This window comes from Copadichromis virginalis, linkage group LG1 (assembly GCF_057382275.1).
Source record: "Copadichromis virginalis isolate Kocher_CV1m ecotype Utaka linkage group LG1, C_Virginalis_male_GT1.1, whole genome shotgun sequence".
Lineage (NCBI taxonomy): Eukaryota > Metazoa > Chordata > Actinopteri > Cichliformes > Cichlidae > Copadichromis > Copadichromis virginalis.
The window spans coordinates 22,942,319-22,963,049 of NC_140618.1; the positions used below are offsets into that span (position 1 = coordinate 22,942,319).

General features: G+C 39.8%; 1 protein-coding gene across 2 annotated transcripts in view; it reads left to right on the forward strand.

The window, feature by feature from the left end:
• entrep2 (endosomal transmembrane epsin interactor 2) overlaps positions 1–20,731 on the forward strand; it is a 112,936-nt gene that overhangs the window by 78,612 nt on the left and 13,593 nt on the right. The window contains exons 3-4 of one of the 2 annotated variants that reach the window (XM_085455192.1): positions 12,291–12,401; positions 15,609–15,773. In XM_085455192.1, coding sequence (XP_085311318.1) covers positions 12,291–12,401; positions 15,609–15,773 — 276 coding nt within the window. The remainder of the gene's footprint in view (positions 1–12,290; positions 12,402–15,608; positions 15,774–20,731) is intronic. The other variant, XM_085455200.1, reaches the window with a different exon arrangement.

Here is a 20,731-nt window from a genome sequence, read left to right on the forward strand (position 1 = left end):
TTAACTGGCAGCAGGTCAGTAACATGACTTGGTATAAAAAGAGCGTCTTAGAGAAGCAGAGTTTCTCAGAATTAAAGATGGGCAGAGTTTCACAAATTTTCAAAAAACAACATGGAATTGCCTGGATTTTGAATATCTCCTCATCTGTGGATAATAATATCATCAAAAGAATCTGGAGAAATCTCTACTTACAAGGGACAAATCCAAAAATCAGTATTGGATTTCACTGATCTCTGGGCCCTCAGGCAGCACACTGTTAAAAATAGGCATGATTATCCATGGAAATCAGTGCACGGGCTCAGAAACACTTTTAAAAATCAGTGTCTGTGAATCAATCATAACATCCACAAATGCAGATCAAAGCTGTATCGTGCAAGAAGAACATGATCCAAAAATAATGCCGTTTTCTCTGAATCTCTAATGATGAGTTGGATTAAATGGTGGGGGAAAATGCTGGACAGGCCTGAGGTGCCTAAATGTATAGTGAAAGTGTACTGGGAATGTCTGGCGGGGGCCTTGGTCCATGAGATCTACAATTCCCGTATTCCAAAGGTGTCTGGGGACACTGAGTCCAAATAGACAATGCACCACATGCCTATTGGTTCCTGTTGGTAACTTTTCAACCACATGGTGGAAATCAGAGGGGGAGAGACCTATCAGCTGCTGGGTACTGGTAGGCCAAGCGGAACATGACTCTGGTGGTAGCTGAAGCAAAAATTTCGGTGTTGGAAGAGTTTGGTGTAGCCATAGTACAAGACTTTCAGTCTGTCTTGAAGCAATTCTGGCAAACTGTCAGGTCCCTCAGGACTCAGGACACCCTGTCCATCACCGGGGGCAAGGTTACCGAGGTAGTTAAATAACTCCACTGTGGCCTGGCCCCTGGGGTGGATGAGCTTTTTCCCCAAGTTCCTTAAGGCCTAAATGTTGTAGAGCTGTCTTGGTTGACATGTCTCTGCAGCGCCATGTGGAGAAATAAAGTGGTGCATCTGGATTGGCAGAGTGTGCTTCCCTCCTGTGAAGTTCTATGCCAGGGAACTAGAAAGGGGAGTTCATCCAGGAGGAACAATGATGAATGGGATGAACAATTCATCCCAGTCACAGAATGCTAGATCAGGTCTTTATCCACTTGAGGACATTTTGAGTGCATGGCTGGGCATCCTACCTACCAGGAGTAGACTCGTGACACACTGGAGCGGTTATGTCTCTCTGCTGGTTTGAGTTTTCCCCCAGGTGAGCTGGAGGAGGTGCCTGGGGCGAAGGAGGTCTAGGCTTCACTACTCACCTGCTGCCCTTGCAACCCAGCCTCGGACAAATGAATGGAAATGGATGGATTCATTGTTTGTCGTGCACAATTCAGCTTTTGTGGGTATAAATTAAATGTTGTTGTTGTGGAAGATTTACTTGTGTGCCATGTTTGGTTGCTTTGTTCCAAGTGGTCTAGCAGGAGTTTGCGGCCAAAGAAGTAAAACACAGACAAAGATTTTTTTCTATTATGGTAAGATTTCCAGTTGTTTGATCCTTTACTTTCTTTTTTTTAGAAACAGATTTTAGTCTGTACTACATTTTGTGCGTTCCATTGTATGATTCGTTTAATTGGTACAGCATCATCATTGGTTTTCAGTGAACAGACAAAAGCAGTCTGCATCTTTTACAAAGTTCCTCCTGTACTTCTGTGTGGTGTGAGTGTCTTCTGGGACCAACTTCATTATAGGCTGTCTCATTACAGCAGCCCCCCTACTAAGAGCCTGCAGAGAGGAGCAGAGAAGGCAAAGCCTTCTTGTTTTAGCCCTTTAGAGGTCAGCAGTTGATTAAAATGTTGAGAAGTAGAGGTTAATCAGCTACTGACCCTCAGGGTGATATTGTCTTTCATGGTCTGTTTTAATCAATAAGTGCGAGTGCTGGCACAGAGACCAACTTCTCCGCTCTCTATACAGAGCCTATACTTCTACTTCCCAAACACTGCCTCCCTGATTACCTGTCATATAAATTCTTTTTCTCATGTGAACATTTTGAAGTAGAGAGCTATACTTTAGGTGTTAAAAGACATTATTAAGAAGTCAAAGGTTACATTCAAGACGATCTTGTAAGATGTAGTGTAATGTGCACGCCGTTCAGACTTCAAGTCTCATTTGCCACAAAAAGTTGTCGGACTGTAACTTCCGCAGCCCGTCTCAAACCAAAGACACCAGTCCATCACACCTGGCGATGATGTAGTCTGACATGCTGTCAACACGACTGCACATCAAAAGTGCACAAAGTCAAGAAGCAAGGGGGACCTTTTGTCCCTCTGTGGGGGGATACTCCCACTAGGTTTAAATCTGGGACTCTCCACCATTTGACCTTAGAACTGAAGAAGCTTCTCGGATGAGAGGTGAAACGTCTTCAAGCAACTTAAAGAAGTCCAGATGCTTTTCTTTGCAAGCTCCTTTGACTACGATGACCTGGATGACTGAGAACCTTCACAGACAAGAAGCAAGGTGCTTTTTTTAATATTACAGTCAACAACTAAACATCTGGTGTAAGAACAATTAAATACAGCTGGTAGGAAAATAAGAAAATATTACAGCTATTTTTAGTGCTGTGACCTCTGCAGGAACAGCTTAGGTACGACAAAGAGCAGTCAACACTTCATCAATCCCTCCATAACCCCAGTTTCATATTCATTGCAAAATACATAAAGATGTGAATTTAATCCCTGTGGAGGGTAAAAAAGAAACAGTACTGAGAATATGCAGATTTGTATGCTGCATTTAACTCTGTTTATAGTTGGGTGTACTGGTGTTATGACTTCTGCAAATTAATATGTCTCCCGTTATCCATAAACACATATCTTTACATGGCTTAGGCTTTAAATTGATGTGCTCTCCTGCAATGAAGCCATTTCCCATCAGGATGAGGAGTGTATAAAGTCATTACCTCTGGCTTAGTGTGGTGTCTCCTGGGTTCAGCTGCTGAGAGTTAGTATCAACACCTCCACTGTTTATTTGGACCAGCACTGAACTCGGGGTCACTCAACTTCCATCACACCTAATCCTGATGATGTGAAAACACAGACACACAGACACACACAGACATAAATATACACCTTCACCTCACTACAGGGGAAAGCAGAAATGTACCTGTTAGCAGCGAGAGACAATGAGATCCAGCTGTTGCTGCCCTCTATTTGATTCCTCCTGTGTTTTTCTAAGTCAATATGACAGACGCCAACTCACTGTTTTCTTTCTTATGTTTTAACCCTAAAGCTTTGTGCAATTTATGTCCGTAATGTAACATTACTTAAAGAGGCAAAGCAATTTAGCTCATCTGTAATGCCAAAACACAGCACACTGTTGCTTTTTCCCATTATAAACTCAGTCATGATCTCTCATGCGCGCTCATGCGCGCTTTTACATCTGCGCGCTTTTTGCGCGCAGATGTTTCTGATCTCTGCAGGGGCATGAGGATTGATATACAGTGTCAGAGGGAAACTGAATCAGAGGGGTTGTGATCTGCTGAGCAGAAGCAAAAACAAAACAACATTGCCTCCATCTCTTGTGGCTCAGGGATAATTGAAAATAAATAGTGTTGTGTCGCAGTGCTGCTGCAGACTAAATACTAATTTGTGCTGCAGTCAGAGGACGTTAACACTGATTCAAATTCTCCTTTTGTTCTGTCCCCTTCTGATCAAAACTGTCAAATCTTATTATTATTTCACCCTCCAAACAGTTAAAGCACAGCTGTTGATTATAATATCTTTTAAAAGAGGGTTATTTAAATGTTGTTATACCCTACAGTGTAGTCACTGGAAGCACTACAACATGAGCCCGCATCTCATTGTCATACCACATTATTTAACTTTATCTGTTGCTGTGAATCTTCGTTTGATGTCATGATGGCTCGTCCATTTGAGCCACTCCAGTTTGCACCTGCCTGACACCTATTGGTCACAAAAGGAAAACTTTAATTAGAGCTGAAAGTTAGATTCTCAACATTAATATCCTGCCAGTGGTAGAGGTGGCTTATCCTAAGAGTAAAATATCTCGGAGTGCTTATCCAGCAGCAACAGTACTGAACACTTTTTCTTTATATTCTGTCAGGAAAATGGTCATTAAAAAGGGAAAATAGAAATAAAATACAGTATATAAGGCGAAAACAGTTCTAGCTTGAAGGTGAAGATTTCAAGTCATCTTTATTCTTCAACACAGCCTGAACTCTCTTAGGCCTGCTTTCTTGTAATTTCTTTAAGTTGTCTTCAGGAATAGTTTTCCTCTTCTTGCAGGAATTTCAAAGCTCTTCTTTGGATGCTGGTTGTGTCTTCTTCTGTTTTGTTTCCAGATGCTTTCCAGATGGTATGTATGGTGGATCAAACTCTGATAATACTGTTCTGCATTCATAATGACATAAATTCTGACAAGATACCCGACCACTGACTGAAACACAGCCCCAAATCATGACAGAGACTCCACTTTGCTTTAGTGGAGATAGTGTTGCAGACACGTACTGCAGTACCTCACTCCTTTCCCTACTCCGTGCTTATTGTTGATGATTTGAACCAAGAAATTTCCAGATTTGGATTAATCAGTCTATAATGGATCTCTGAGGTCGTGTGTCAGGTCTTTGCTGGATTTTTCTTCCTGTTTCTTAAACTCATGACTTTCAGATTCTGTTAATCTGCTGTAGTTTTTAAGGCCTGCCACTCCTTCTTTTGTCCTCCACTTGTCCAGTTTCTTACTGGACACACATCATACAGGAGTACAGGAGGAACTTTGTAAAAGATGCCAGCTGCTTTCATCCGTTCAGCTAATAACTCTTTGGGAATTAACGTGTTGGTACAAAAATACGATTTTATGCACCTATTTCATAGATTCACCTAAAGAAATGGGAAGAAATGTTTTGTTGCCTTGTGTAGACACATCATTGGTTTATCCATTGAGTTAGGTGGGTTTTGTTTTTTTTTGTCTTGAATGATTTATGGCTGTTAAATGACTCAACAAACAGCAACAACAAAATTCCTTTGAAGATGGTTAGGCGTGAGGACAGGACTGAAACTCAGTGAAAGCAGCCAAAGAAAAACATTGAAAGGCCTGCAGAAGAGAGCTACTGCTCAAGACCACTTCTAAAAAATATAAGGAAATCTGGTTCCTTGGAAGCAAGCTATAAAGAAAAGAAGCATGGCTCAAGACTTTTGCACAGCACTAAAAGTAATGACTCAGCAACAAGTAATCTAAATTGCCACCATGTAGAAACCTGATTCTTAAAAAAGTCGACCCAACATCACTCACTGGTTTGTGGCCATCAACATGTTAGTTTGGTTTTTTAACTGATGTGATATGTGAGAGCTTATATGTTAGTAATTTGTCGCTTGCCTGATAAGACACATCATAAATCATTCCCTGCTTTAACTTGTCTTTCCTTCTTAATAAGACCCCAATTCACTTGATTAACACATGCTTTGTTGAAAAACACTGCAGAATTTTTTTTTGAAAGTCTTCACTAAGGTATTAAAATAAGTGAGAATTAGAGCAATTTTATCAATGATTTTTATCCAAATAAAGTAAAATTAATGACTCTCCACTTTAAGGAAATGGATTGATGGAATTATGATTGAATAAAATACTGGTTAAAACATCAGCTGAGCTCTGAGCTTCAATATTAAGGTTTTGACAGCTCTAAGCACTCAGTGTCGAGTGTGAATTAGTTTGGATTAGGGGTTCGACATAGCCCCAACTAAAAACTAAGATCTTTAAAATCCAGTAACTTCTATCCCTAGATCTTGGTTAAAAAACATCTCTTGGTACTGATATATGGTGGGTATTACAGCATTATCATTGCAAAGCTAACTGGCAGACTTCTGATGGTTCTCATACACACTAAAAATGCTGTATATCCACTCGAAGCTGTGAGATTTGTGAGTACAAGGTGTACTCTGAAATCCATAACATGCTGTGGTTTGCACTTTCAGTGCATCTTTGATGAGCCGATGGCTGTTTGAATTTCTGCCTTTGCATCTGCCTCGCTCCACAAACCAGAGTAGCTGTGCAAATACTGTTTTCAATTATGCTTATCATTTTGTAAGTTAAAAAAAAAAAGTACAGCACAGTCAGCAAACATGAATGTTAAGTTAGTCTGTCTTGCGTTGTTAATGCAGTTACTACCACACCCTACTTTTCAAATGAGGTTGTGGCATGTGAAAAAAAAAGAATTCTTAAGTAACATCTGGATGAGCTAGGAGTTTAAAAATAAGTGCTATGGACAAATGAAGTTCAAATTAAGTTAACCAACAATGTGCCAGCAAGATTTTTTTTTTTTTAAATTTTGTAATTCTTAGTGGAGAGGTGGAGCATGGGCAAAAGGAGAAGCCATTAAATTTCGGTACACATCTGATTCCCCTTCCTGAAAATTTCCATATTGGGCATTGGCCTTGGTAGAGGATTTTCTTTCTCAGTCTTCCTTAAATATTAACCAAGCATTGGGCTTGTGTAGCAGGCAGAGGTAGAAAACTCGACTCGCCAAACTGACAGACTTTGCACAACATCAGCAAATTCTTGATGCAAATGTCGTGCACCCAGACAAGAAGCAAACACTGAAAAGATGTTATGAAAGCAGAACTCAAACTGTGCTTTAAGAAACACTAATATGACCTAACCTGAACAACGCTGAAAATGTGCAGATGGAGCTTAATGCTGTGCGTCTCACACCGCTAACAGCGTGTGATGGGTGGGGTTACAGTAGTGACCTATGCTTCATGAAAAACAAGTTGCACTCCATTAAAAATTTAGGAGAAGCTCATATTCATTTCTGTTTTTGGTTTTATTTATTTTATTTTTTATTTCATTTGCCAGAAAGATTTGCACACAACTGTACAATGTCTTGTTAGAACATACTGTACTTTCTGTATGACAGCTGTGCAAATGTGGCAGCTTCAGGCTATAAAATATTCCATTATTCCTGCTGAAAATACTGCTGACATTGTCATTTGGTGATATGCAGTAAGAGCCCCCAGTTTCCTTTGATCTTTTTTCAATTAAATACCTTTAGTAAGCTTATAATAAAGCAATGTGAGTTCAGCTCTTCAGCACAAGGCTTATTTGTGATGGTGGTCATGGAAGCACATACATGGAAAAGGGCTTTAACACAGAGAATTGGAGATTGCAGCACATACATCTCTTTTTGCCCTGCTTCTTTAGACAGAACTTTTAAAGATGAATGTATAGTTGAGTGTTTATATAAACCGCTGAATTGACAACTTCTGAATTCCTTTAAAAGTCCACATTCTTAAAGGACTACTTTGGCATTTTGGAGATTTGTGATGGCCAGAAGATCAACGCGACTCTCTGTTAAATATGCAGCTACAGCCAACAGCTGGTTAGCGTAGCACAAAGACTGTGAATATGCCAAGCAGGAGTTCATTGTGGACGTTTGTGTTTTGCAGACTACTTGGGTTGATTTTCAAATATGCCCGTTGATAAGATTAAATTTTAACTTCTAATGCAGAGGAGTATCAAACATGCATTTTTGATGATTTGGGAATGACTCACTGCCTTACTGTCATTGTGAGCATCCTTGAAACGCTTGCAGCTTTGATAGAATGATACTACTTGACTTGCTGGTTGGGCTATTTCTTGAGATGAAAATAAAATATGACAAAAAACATGCCACCCAGAGTGGTTTTGGGCTGTGAAGGTTATTTCACCATCCACGCTCTGGAATATCATGGATGTAACAGTAACAGATGTTCCAGTCAGCACTGTCCAGGGTGTACTCAAACTCCTGCTCTGTGGCAGCTGGGACGGACTCCAGCACTCCCGCGACCTGGATGGAAGGATGAAAATGGATGAAGATGGATGGATATTCATCACATCTTTTTTAATCATACGAATCAGAAAACCTGAAGCAGCAAGACTTCTGATCGCCATGCAAGTCAACTGACTTTTCTATCACTATTGTTAAGAGCTCTTTTTATAGTCTGTGTTTTTCAGAGTATGAAAAGTGAGCAGCTTTCATAGAAATAAATCAGGCAATCAGGCAGCTTCCAGTCCTTTAAGAAATCCATAGAAAACGCTTGGGAAAATGTTGCCCCGGACAATATAACTGTAGCAGTTTTACAGTTTTTGTATGGATGCATGCATCCATACAAAAAGCATCATCACTTTTCTTTGCATGTGAAGAACAAACTGGATGCAGAACACTAAGAGGCTAAGCTGCAATCAAATGATTTGAGCCTTAGTGACAGTTATGGAGAATTACAGCGGCACACCTTGGGCCTTATATGCTAATCTATGTGTGTCTGATGGAGATGAATGGTGATTGTATTATGGTGTATTCTCCTCCGTAGAGAGTGTTAAACGATGTGATGATGACATGCAGCGTAAATCTGCCACGACCGAGTGCCGTGTGTGTGGCTTTTTTGTGTGTGTGTTTTCCTCTTTGGCATGCAGAGGCCAGCACAGTAGTAATTAATGACTAGCTGCTAATGGTGCTGTGTGATCCTACATGGTAATGAGAAAGTATTGTATGAGGCCAGGCATGACAATCAGTTCAGCAATGAGAAAACATTGCGGTGCACAGGTGAGAGCCTCAATCACACAGGCCTGGGGAGGACAAATCAAAGGGATTTTGTGGTCTTTTCTAAAATAGAAACACACACACACATGCACACACACACATTTGGGTGTCTGCACGAGCGGCATAGTAAATCTGAACCGATGAAGTTGGCTGCACCTGCTCTTCTGTTTCATGGCTGTGTGCTTTTTATTGTAGCCATATATTGAGATAAAGGGTAATTGTAAGATCTGACACAGATTCACGAAACAGTTATGCAAATGCGCCCGACTAGAAATTAAATATCCTTTTAAAGAAACATGATATTACGGCGCCGCACTCCAGCAGTCACTGGAGCTTTGATAAAGAAAAACAGTTTTCTCCTCTGTTTGAATTGCAGTTGGTAATTGTTTGAGGCACAGTACTGTATCTGACTGGCTCAGCAGGCAACAAGGCAAACACGGAGTGCTTTCAATAATGTGCAACTTATGGCCGTGTGTGTCAGCCAAGGAGCTTTTACTGTCATCAGTTTGCACGTTACAATAACCTCATCATGGTATTTTCTGTCGTGGCATCATTCAAGTTAAATGCTCCTGCAGCCCCAGTTGAACTAATGAAAATGCCTTCTGCTTCCTGTTCACTTCCACAAAACAGCCGTCTGCAAATGTTAACTATTACTGTCAATACAGGATGAACCAATTGGGGATATTGTGACAAAACGTCTGTTTCTCTGCTTATTACCATATTCATCTACAATACCGTATTAATTTCCACACCAAAAGAGCCCTCACCATTGCTGGGTGCAACCTGAATAGAGAATAATAAATCCAGGATGCCAAGAGAAAATTGTGCAGCACAGCCTTGCATTAGTGATGTTGCTTTTTACAAACCTCAGTTAGATAGTTTCAAAACACTTGTCAGAAAGAATGAGCAGAAACAGTAGATCCGTGTGTTTATGTTTTTTAAACCGTAACAGGCAGATCCTGTTGGTTTGGCTGACAAATGTCAGCCCTGTGTACACAGACACTTCCACACTTTGTCCAGCAGTCAGAAAATCAGTCATAGCTGCTATTTACAGATGCATCTAATCGATGATAATGAGCTAATGTTTTGTCAAGGAGACAATTGATCAAATTCCCTATATGACAGTGTGTTTGACAGCACTATACAGTGTGTGTGTGTATACGTGCTTTCATGATTTAGCTATTGTTTTATAAATTAGCTCAAGCGGTACAGTTCAGATTTATGTATAGCCACACGCTGCGTATCATTTTCCATGCATCTTAAAAGGAAGAAAAACACTCTCTGTAAGAAATGTATTCTGTTAAATTATGGAAAAGTGCTGGCAGCTAGATTTGACAGTATCAAAAAATTGTACTTATTGTGAAATAAAAAACAAAACAGTTTCTTACTGTAATAATTATAACACTAGAGAGCTACAGAGAATATGAACCTTACAGTATAACGCCACAGCTATTTGTTTGGCATTATATTTTCATCAAACAGATTATCACTGCGCTCAGATGACTTAATCAACTGGTCATGAGGGAAAAATGCCTATTAATGAACCAGTTGTGAGTTGTTGGCGGAGATTACTGGCAGTTGTTTGTAAAGAGGTACTGTGTAAGTTGTGAATATAAACAGAATGTAGTAATTTGCAGTTCTCGTGAACACATATTTGATTAAAACTAGATTGTGGAAAACATATCAAAGTGAGAAAATTTGCCATGTTAAGAAAAAGCTTGTTTAGCTTATTTTCTTTTGAATTTGATTGCAAAAAAAGAAAAAAAGTGCAATAAGCTAACAGAAGGCTGGTAAGTAAGAAAGTTAGTGGTGCTAAAAGGAAACGTTTTGCAGCTAATTAGATTAACTGGTAACAGGTCAGTGTGGGTGTAAGTGAAAGACGCATAAGTGATTATGCTCTCAGTTTGTGCAATAGCTTGCTGTTAATATAAATGGAAAGATTGAGGAGAAGAAGAACATATAATTTACATTTATCAGAAAAGCTGGGAAATGACTAGGTTACAGTGATTTAGTAAATTAAAAATAATTTACAATAAGGAGTTTTGAGTCGTTGTCTTTGTGTCTGTCCTTGTGGTGATTGTTGTTAGACAAAGTGTTCAGCTGCATGTCCAGCTTGTAGTGCAGATTGTGATTCATTCAGTATCCAAATCCATTCACCAGAGACACTGTCATGTTTATCTGCTGATGGAGGAATCCAAATATTGATTATAACTGCATTTAAACAACAACAGCAAGGATTTTGCTCACGGCACGTGGCCATCCTGTGCTGTTTGGTTGAAACAACATTATGTCCTTCATGTTGGACATGTTTTGTCATCCACTTTGAAACATTTTTTTTTATTTTAACAGATGGGAAGTCTATTTTTGACTAATGTCTCTCAAGATGTCACCAATGGTCGGGCAGCAAGTTACTGAGCGCAGTTGTGTCCTTGCAGTGCAGAACTTCAAAAACATGCGTAGTGCCACGTCGGTATTAAATATATGAGACAGGCTCCTTGTTTTAGAGGTATGGAAATTTTTTTAATAATACATTTCTTGAAGACCAGATTGCTCAGTCTGGTATTGTTCTTGCGCAGCTATTACGCCACCGAACCAGACAGCTAATATCACATTCAAATGAAATACTAATTAAGAAGATATACACATCATTACCACCGATGCACCATGGGACTCCAGAGTCATGCTCTGTCTGTCTCCTCCCCTGCATGTTTCTGTCCCCATTTATTACCGGTTGTCTCCTTCATTTCTTTTTTCTTTTGTTTGCATTCATCCTCACTCTTTTCCTTCTATTTATTTATTTATTTGCTTTCTGCCATCTAAGGAGTTGCTCCTCAAGCTTTCCCATCAGCCCCTCAATCTTTCAATTTTCTGTCATGGAAAAAAGCACTTAAACTTATCGCTCCATCTGTTTATTACATGCCACCTCCAGCTCCTTCCCTTCTCCACCTCCTTGTCTGGCTCTCCTCCTCTCCATCTGTTTAGGTGTGTTCCCAATAACCTTTTTACGCATCGAACTCCTCCTTCTAGTGACCTCAGTGTCCTCGGCTAATGCTGTTCCAGTGTCCCAACACTCTGCAAAAGCAAACTTTGGGAATAGCTCCATATTACAGTTTTCAATCAGATGCAGCTGTGGTGTCAGTTTTGGTACACAATGCAGGAGACTGGTTTTCAGTTTCCTGGACAGGAGTCATTTTTAAAACTCTTTTCTTTTACGCTTGACCTGCAATGTCAAGTGGCAGGAATAGAAGCCATGTTTCCACTAACAGGATTGATATCCAAGAAAATAAAAAAGAAACCTTTACCCCCAGGAAAACGGGGTCGAGGGAGAGACACCACCACTGGTTTAGAGTGTAAGACAATATTACATCTGTTGAGGTTGTACATGTGTGTCTGAGAGAGATGAGCTACTTCACAGCTGTGATGATGTTGAGAAACAGAAATAAGTTTTGAATTTCAATCCCTCAGTAAGTTGTTTCTTGTGTCATTGTGTGCCTTCAGACTGTGGAGGCCTGAGGGGGAACAGGTTATTGATTTCTCCTGACATCAGAGCTAATTTCCTCTTTGGTGATCTGTTAGAGTCACTGTGAGTAACGATTGATTAGAGAAGTACACTGCGCCTCTGCTACTTTCAGCAACAGTATCAGAAAGCGCTGAATCAATTTTAGTAGCAACAAGCTACAATTTGCCATTAATACCATTATGATTCAAATATTTTCTCTCTTCGTTCTCTCTTTTTCTCACAGATCACATTCTTCATGCTGCTGTCTGCAGTTTGTGTGATGCTAAACCTGGCGGGCTCCATCCTCTCTTGCCAGAACGCTCAACTTGTCAACTCTCTGGAAGACTGTCAGCTGGTGAGACCAACTGGACCTTAGCCCATGCATGCTCCAGCTTTGCAGTACACTCCAAAAAAGACATTAATCTTTTAATGTGGCTTTTTGGAGGCTTAAACTTAATAATTGGAAGAAATGATGCAGTGTTTCTGATCTGTACTGATTAGACAGTGAATTGAACCTAGTACTGAACTTGACTCATACAAAATACAGAAAAAAGCTCTTGTTTTCATAAATAAATTTGTAAAATCAGAGCACACAGACATCAAATCAAATCAAAACTTTGCTGAATAGTATATCTAGCCAGTCTGTCCATAGTTCATATTCACCAAACAGAGCAGCCAATCAACATTTTTCATGTCTAGAACTCATAACCATAACCCCTTGTCACCAGAATGAACACCTGAGTTGACCCACTAGCAGTCAATGACAAGTAATGGATCTTAATATTGATATGTTATCACTAACATTTGTAGGGGTATGCACTAAGGCTGTGAATAAAAGTGGAAACAATATATATGGTCGAAAGGGATCATGAAGAGTGAGTGACTAATAGAAATGTGTTGTCTGCATGGGAGCCTACATCTACGAATGCGAGCACACGATGGGCTGACGGGCAGCGCTTCTGTTCCAAACAGGCTGCAGGACTGAGTCAGCACCGAAAGTCAGCTGAACTATTTGTCTGTTGATGACTAATGGCTCCCAATAAACACATCCATCTCTGCCAGAATCACAGAGAGCTGAAATAAAATAGATAAACAACTCTGAAAGAGAAAGCCAATGTTTTTTCTTTCTTTCTGTTTCACTCCGATAAAGTTGGGAGACATTTTTAAAAAGTGTGGTCAAAGCAAACACAGCAGACGGTGAGAACCCCCGACTGTAACGGTGCGTTCAAGCATACAGATACATTAAAGGGCCCAAAATACGCCACCAGAAGCGCTTGTCACTTCTTGTTGGAAATTTCCGCTCCCCAAATGTTTTAATGTCAGAATTGTTGGAGCGGCCGTCACCAGCAATATGTGTAACTTTCTCAAACTGTTGGCCTGACGTCTACATCCACTTCATGCTTTGATTGGTCAGCTGGGCAGAGGCGTGAAAGCTGTGGGAGAACTTCTAACTCAACTCAGTGAATGTCTTGAGGAAAGTTTCTGAAATGTAATTAAAAGTGAAAAATAGATATAACTTTAAAAATTCACATGATATTTAGAGAATAATCCACCACCAGAACAGTTGTGGTCACACTTTCCAGTTTGTTGCAACTCTTACTTGTCATGAACTACTAGACTGCAGTTTCACCTCTTTGTGACTGCTAAAAATCAGTGGTTGCCCAGGGATTGCAGTAAACTCTTTTCACTTTTGGCAATCAATTGCAAGAAGCTACTGAGCATGCAACACCCTCAAACTCTGGGCAGCCACTTTTGATCACTGGTGTCCTTGTGGGAGGCAACCTGTCTCCCAACAATCACTGCATCAGACTCGAATAGCAGTCACTCTCAGACAGACTGGTAAATGTTTAAAAATTATCGCAATCTAATTTATAAACACAGACAGATTGCTAACACACTGCAATCAGTTGGAGTCAGTCTGCAGTGATCAATGCAACTTGTCTGCAACAGGAGACTCAGCGCTCGTTTCATTCTGGTTATATTCCTATAAAATAAAATTAAGGCTGAGGTGAGCTTCTATATCATTTTGCAGTTAAACTGCCAGCATCTACGTCACTATTTGTAGAAGGATTTGTGAATCTAATCTAAGTTTCAAACCTCCAGGTTTCTGGCAGGACGATGAAATTAAGCAGTTAATGTGAATTTCTGTGTATATAACAGATTTGCAATTTTCACTGATTTAATTGTCATATCAACACAAAGAGATAGCATGTAACTGCCAACTTGACCCTATTCAGTCGCAAACGAATAAAAGACTGACTTCACCATTTTATCGCTGTCTTAATGCAAAGTACCTGTCCCAGCATTCATTTCTACGGCAACAAGATTGCGAGTTCATTGAACACTATCGTAATAGTTCTGCTCGTGCTGCTGTTTTCCACCACTGTTTTCCCTAATGTGACCATAAAGGACTTGTTTTTTAGTATAATTCCAGATTTGTTGTCTTCTCTTATCCTGCAGTTTCTTTGCTCCTCTCTGCACCTTAAGCGCTCTGAGCTAACTGCTCTGTTAGCCTGTGGTGCCAAGCACTTGACTCACAGGTGTTTCTACAGTTTGTGGCCTGATTAAGTCACTGCACATTGGTGCTGTATTTTAGCCTCGCTGTAGTGTATATATATCTGTAGTGCATCTGAATATATCGGAGACATTTGTTCATGCTATTTTATTTATGTTAGGATGCTTTGGTGTCCTTTACGTTTTTCGTGTTAACATCAATCACACTGCATTCACCTGATTTCATTTTTTGTCGTGATTTCTTTTGGCCTTGATAGCAGCCGAGTGAAAATTTGATCTCGTCATATCTCTACCTCGGACATATCTGAATGGAACTATGAATTAGGACTTTTCAAGCTTGAAATATCTTTAGGTATTTGAGTGAGCTCCCATTTCACAACACAATCAAAACATCATGCAGATTTACATAATGAGATTCCTAGTTGATTTGTTTTTAATTTAATTCATAGTACCAGGGGTTTCTATCTTTTTCATGACTGATGCAGCCCCTGGTGATTCATCTGGCACCCAACCCACTAACCTGAGCACTTCCACATTATAAGCAGCTTTTGTCCTTATGCAAGTGGGAGCAGCCGACTACACCAACTTCACCGCTTTATGTGGTTCCCCAGAGACCCTCCCACAGTCGTGACTGAAATATTAATGTTCTTCATCTCCTTTCCCCAATGTAATTAACCCATACTTGTTGGGTTCATGTCCTGCTTTCTCTCAATCTGGGACACATAGCAGAGGTATGCTCTACCGCTGTCCTTTACTGGGAAGCTCATCATATCTCACAGTCCTTTGTCTCTTTATGCATGTGCAGGTGCCTTTCTCAATCACAGCGAAATATGTTTTGTGAACTTTGTCATCAAAGTTTTTGATTACACGCCCTGTAACTGAGAATATGTTTTATGTCAGGGGTAAATATGTCGCTCGTCACTCATCTTCAGAAAAAAGTGACATCAGAAAACCAAGCTCAGGCCTGATTTGTGCGTGTATGTGTGTGTGTGACGTGTGTGTGTGTGTGTGCCTGTGTGTTTCCGTGTATGTGGCATGCATGCATGAGTGCGGATGTGTGTTCTCTCCTTCACCCCCCCAGCTCAAGTTTGACAGCGATGGAGTGTGTGTATGCTGCGAGCTACAGAAGCAAAGTTCAAGCTGCAACAGCCTGGGAGAGACGCTGAAGCTAAATCCACTGAGGGACTGCAATACGATACGTATACGTCTCAAGGTGTGTCTGTTTGTATATTGTGACTGGTATATTTTTTTTAACATAAAAACATTCTGTATGACTGAACTACACTTTACATTTGTCTGGTAGTTGTTTGGCAAAAACCGTCATGGCCAGCTTTAACGACTCAGTGATGTCACATTTTTAGAGACATTTGGGAGGCCAGACTGAGACACAAATCCAAACAGCTGCCTTTTTTAAAAATGCCCATCATTTATTCATTTACTTGCCTTCTTGTGTTTTTGCAATCTAGAGCTGGAAATTGAGGTCTGATTGAACTGTGTCAGGGAGAACTCAGTTTGGATCCATAAACCACCTCCTGGTGCTTGTTTGTCACCTGCAAATGTTGTTTTTCATGATCTTTCCTCTCTATTTTTAGTCATGCTACGTCATGGCTCATGTGACGTCAGTATCATTCAGTGGAGAGCAACACTTTGATCCAGACTGAAAAACTGTTGGATGAAATTTTGGTAGCGTTTTATAATATGGTCTGCATCTAAGAGTGTTTTCCCAATTAAATTAAATGGAATTTCAATGTACTTAATTTGAAAATTTGAAATTACAATGTAATTACACGGTAAGGACAAAAGCCAGACTTGGCTCCATCAGTATAAAGTCACATAGGCCTGCAAATTGTTATGGTATTTATTTTTTTCTCTGAGCTGGAAAGGGAGAATAGTCCTTATATAATTAATATTGGTAAAAGAAAGGGACATTTGAATAATAGAACATCGCCATGCACATCAGGATAATGAAAATGTAAAACTTAAACTTACTTGCATTATAATATATGTCAGTTTTCATGTAAAATAACCAGAAGGTATGCGCCGCTCGAAATTACTTACAAAATACTTAAAATTATTTACAGAACAATTTGTGTCTGCTAAAATACCCGAGGTTATGCAATACATAAAAATTACAGTACTTAAATGTACTTACAATATAATTGTTTCGTTGTTTCCTTTATTTTTGTTTTATTCTTCCTTTAACTTCATTCTAGTGAACCTACCTTTAAGTATTTGTAGATAACTAGAATTAACATACCCTGATATTCTTTTAATTACATCGGAGTGAGACCCTTAGATGCAGGTCATGCATATAAACTGTTACCAAAGTTTTGTACAGATATTAATAGTTCCAAGATTGGGAATGTTGCAGTTTTCAGTGAAACATCTCAACAACTTAGGTTAAATTGCTGAGCTTAATATTTTTAGGATGAATCTTCTTTTGTGTCTTTGACCGATGTTTTTGTTTGTGATCGAACAAACCTACAGATATGGTTCCATAGTTAGAATTGTAGCTGGTCAACATGTTGGTTTTAGAGCTACATCCTCTGAGAGTCACCAGACTAACCTCAGGTTTCAGATTTCTTTTCTTACTGTAGCATTTGCCGTCAGGGAACAATACAAAACAAAGCTGGGTTTCTTTCTCAGATTAATTGAGCAGAAAGCAGCAAAAGCATTTGTCTTTCCCCAATAGGCAGACCTCTTAGTATGCAGCAAGTATCTACTCTGGGCTGGCTCTAGTTTGCAAGAGTATGACCTCAGTAGATTATCTTGACTCGCAGCATAAGAGGGAATGATATATAATCTGTCCTACTGCGCCGTTATTGCATAACGACAATCATATCCATTCATTTTATATCCTTGATTGATTATAAAACATTGATAACCAAATAAAAGACTTCTCAGGATGAAGCATGCTTATGAAAAGAGGAAAGATCAACTACATTTGTCACTGTAATCATAACTCTTTGGAAGAGATGGAGAATTGGTGCTATAAACCTTTATTAAGTGCCAAAGAAGTCAGATGTATTGAGTTATGTCTGTGAGGAAGCTGTCACACACAAGTCTCCGGCTATTTCAGATGGCTGTTAGACGACTGCTGACTCTAATGAACTCATATAGTGCCTCGATCACTAAACGACACAGTGTCCTGAATTATAAAAGCAGGTGGACTGAGTAAAATTGGTTTCTCATTCGCTTATTAGTTGTTGTTACTCAGCAGTAGCGCTTTTCTTAAAAAAAAACAAGAAAATTAAACCAGCCACCGTTGCTGCCAATGTCTGTCATTCGCTCTGTGCTGGCACATTAATTTCCACCCCATTTTTCTTTTCATTACTCTGCCCGGGGCTATAAATCATCAGTGAGGGGGAGTACTGAGGTAATTTGCGATTTCCTGTAAAGGGGCGGATGTGTAACCTTATTCACTAACCTGATTGACCTGGGGCAAGGTATCTTTCAGAGGTTAAATATCTGCTGAGCAGCCATGCTACACCCTTTACGTGTTGGCGGCGTTATTAATTTTCTTTGCCGGGCAGGATTTATGGTGGCATCGTGAATGTTGTAGTCACAAGGGAAATCAAAGAAATGCATCTTCTCACATCTGTGTGGCAGATGCACTACCAAATTCGAAGTCACACAAAGCCATCGTAAATATTTCTTGATTCTTGCGCTGAGAAAAATCACTCAGTGCTGCAGTGCATGCAGTGGTTAGACACAGGTTTGTTTCCCTGTGCAGCTGTGCGCTACTGTAATCTCAGCTTTGTCTCAGGGTAGAGTCTTTACTATCAAAGCTGCACAGCAGGATACGTAGATGATCAACAGAGAACATCTGACAGTCAGCCAGCTCACAAAGAGTGTATCTATTACATGATGGTACTGAGTTGCACCTCTGCGCTCCCTGCAGGGGTACACAGTGGATTAATCTTTTTTAGAAAACAATGATGCTTTTAGCTAAGTGTTGCCAGCAATTTTTTTTGTGAGTGTTGCATTCAGCAGTGTTATCAAAAAATCAACAGAGTGATTTTGTATTTATTGTATTTGCTGCTTATTTTCTCTGTCTGCCTTGGCACCTTCCACATGTAAAACTCAGAAGGATAACATCTGCCAACAGCAAGGCATATTCTCTATTTGTATTCTTGGTAAATAATGGTTTTAGACTCACAGTGAAAGACTTGTCTTGCTGGTATCTTTTGTTACCCTCTATGCAAGGTTCTTTAGAGCACAAAGAACAGACATCTTTGCTTTGCTTTGCCTGTATGGACAGCATAATAAAATATCTGTAAAGTGCACCATCTTCCTGGTGTTTGGAGTTAGGGATAGGTACTGTATTCCCTTTCATACTGATGCCAAATGTGAGTTTGTGTACCATCAGTATGCCCTTGAATGATAGGGGGATGAGTTTTAAACTTGTGAGCGTGTGTCATCTTCATACAGGTTTCAGCCAGGAATCCATAAAAAATGATTTTCTTCTTTTGCAGTAACTCACACAATGGTAAAAACCAAAGTTTAGGAGTTCCTTATTGACTTATATGAGGCATATATTGTGATTTAAATATCACTGCAAACTTTCAGAAAATCCAATACAATGTGCAGTCATAGTTGGATCCAAAGCAAATTGTTTTTCTGTCACACAAAGACTGAATAGCACTGCAGGGTTTCCCAGTTTTTGCTGTTCTGCCTTTTTCATTCACATTTTTATGAGTGCAAACCCACTTTTTTGTATTCACCTTGCACCATCATCTAAAATTTCAGTTAATGGCTTCTCTGCAAACTCCACTTCAGAGCTTTATCGGCTGCCACATCAATCATTGACTTTCTAATTCAATTGGCATTCGTGTTAGAGTTGTCGCTGCAAAAGGGTTTCTAATCCAACCTGACTACCTGCTTCTCACTGAAAATACTCATGAAACTGCACGTGTATTCTGCTGAAGTGAGCCCTGACGACAAGCTGCTCGCCAGCTTTCGACATATTGTTTTTGCTCTGGAACTCATCCAGTAATGGGAAGGCATCATTGCCCTAGTGAACTACAACAACCGTTTTCTGATCCATCCATCAGTTTTAAAAGATAGGGTCTGAAGTCCTGCATTCAGGTCATGAAATCTGGATAAAAAGGAGTCAGGCTATGTCTTTAGACTAGCTACACTGATGCAATAACAATGTTTATCTCAGGAGTCCCAGTTAAGAAGCACTGATCCAGGGAAAAAAAAGAAACTGGGAGCAATGACAAAGGTTACATCTTCGGGTCATGAATAAAACTCTTCTTTTCTAAATATTTAACACTTTATGGGGCCAGAACATCGGCTGCTTTCAGTCACTGGAGTTTAAACTGCTGTAGCTCTTCCTAAAGGAGGTCCAGGATTTTCTTTCAGATCCCATGAAGAGCTTTTGTAGCCTGCCAAAAAGAGGTCAGAAAGATTTTTTAACAGAAACTCAGAGCCGGTTGAATAAAAGCCAGGTGCACCTTTGAAACGGATGTATTTTGGTCAGCCACAGGGAGCAGCTAATTGAGGTGTATGTTTAGTTTGTGTCTGGACAAGATCTTCACGGTTCGAGGGATAACAATTGAGGATCAGTGATGTGAAAAACCAATTAAGCCCTCTGCCACAGAAAGTTTGTGGCCAGATTAGGCAGTAGGACTGTATTTGTTCTATTATTACAATTATAATAATTATTATTGTAAGAGATTGAATGTGCACAGGGGAAAAAAATGTTCTGATATCCTAGCTGAGCCTAGCTGTAGGGGCTTCAGAAATAAAGGACATTGGTCTTCTGATGTGCAATTTTTTATCTGATCCTCCCCCAAATATTTTTAGACATATTGCCTAGATAGAAAAAACAATGCAATTCAGTGTGCGAAATATTTGCCTTCACTTATCATTTCAGTAAGAGAAAATCCAAAAATCTACCCAGTAGAAGGGTTAGCACTATTGTGAAGTGTAAATGGGATAAAATATGCAAAAACAGTGGTATGTGAGCCATATTGTAAAAAACGGATGTTCTTCACTCTGTTAATAATGAAAGTAGTGTAGCTCTCAATGCACTCACAGAGCAATAATAGTCTTCTTTCACCAGTTCTGTTCTAATGGTCGGCTTGTGGTGATTATTCATGCTTAAAATGTCAGACAGGCTTGTGCTCCATCCAGACTTCCCTCCAACACAAAACATGTTTCAAA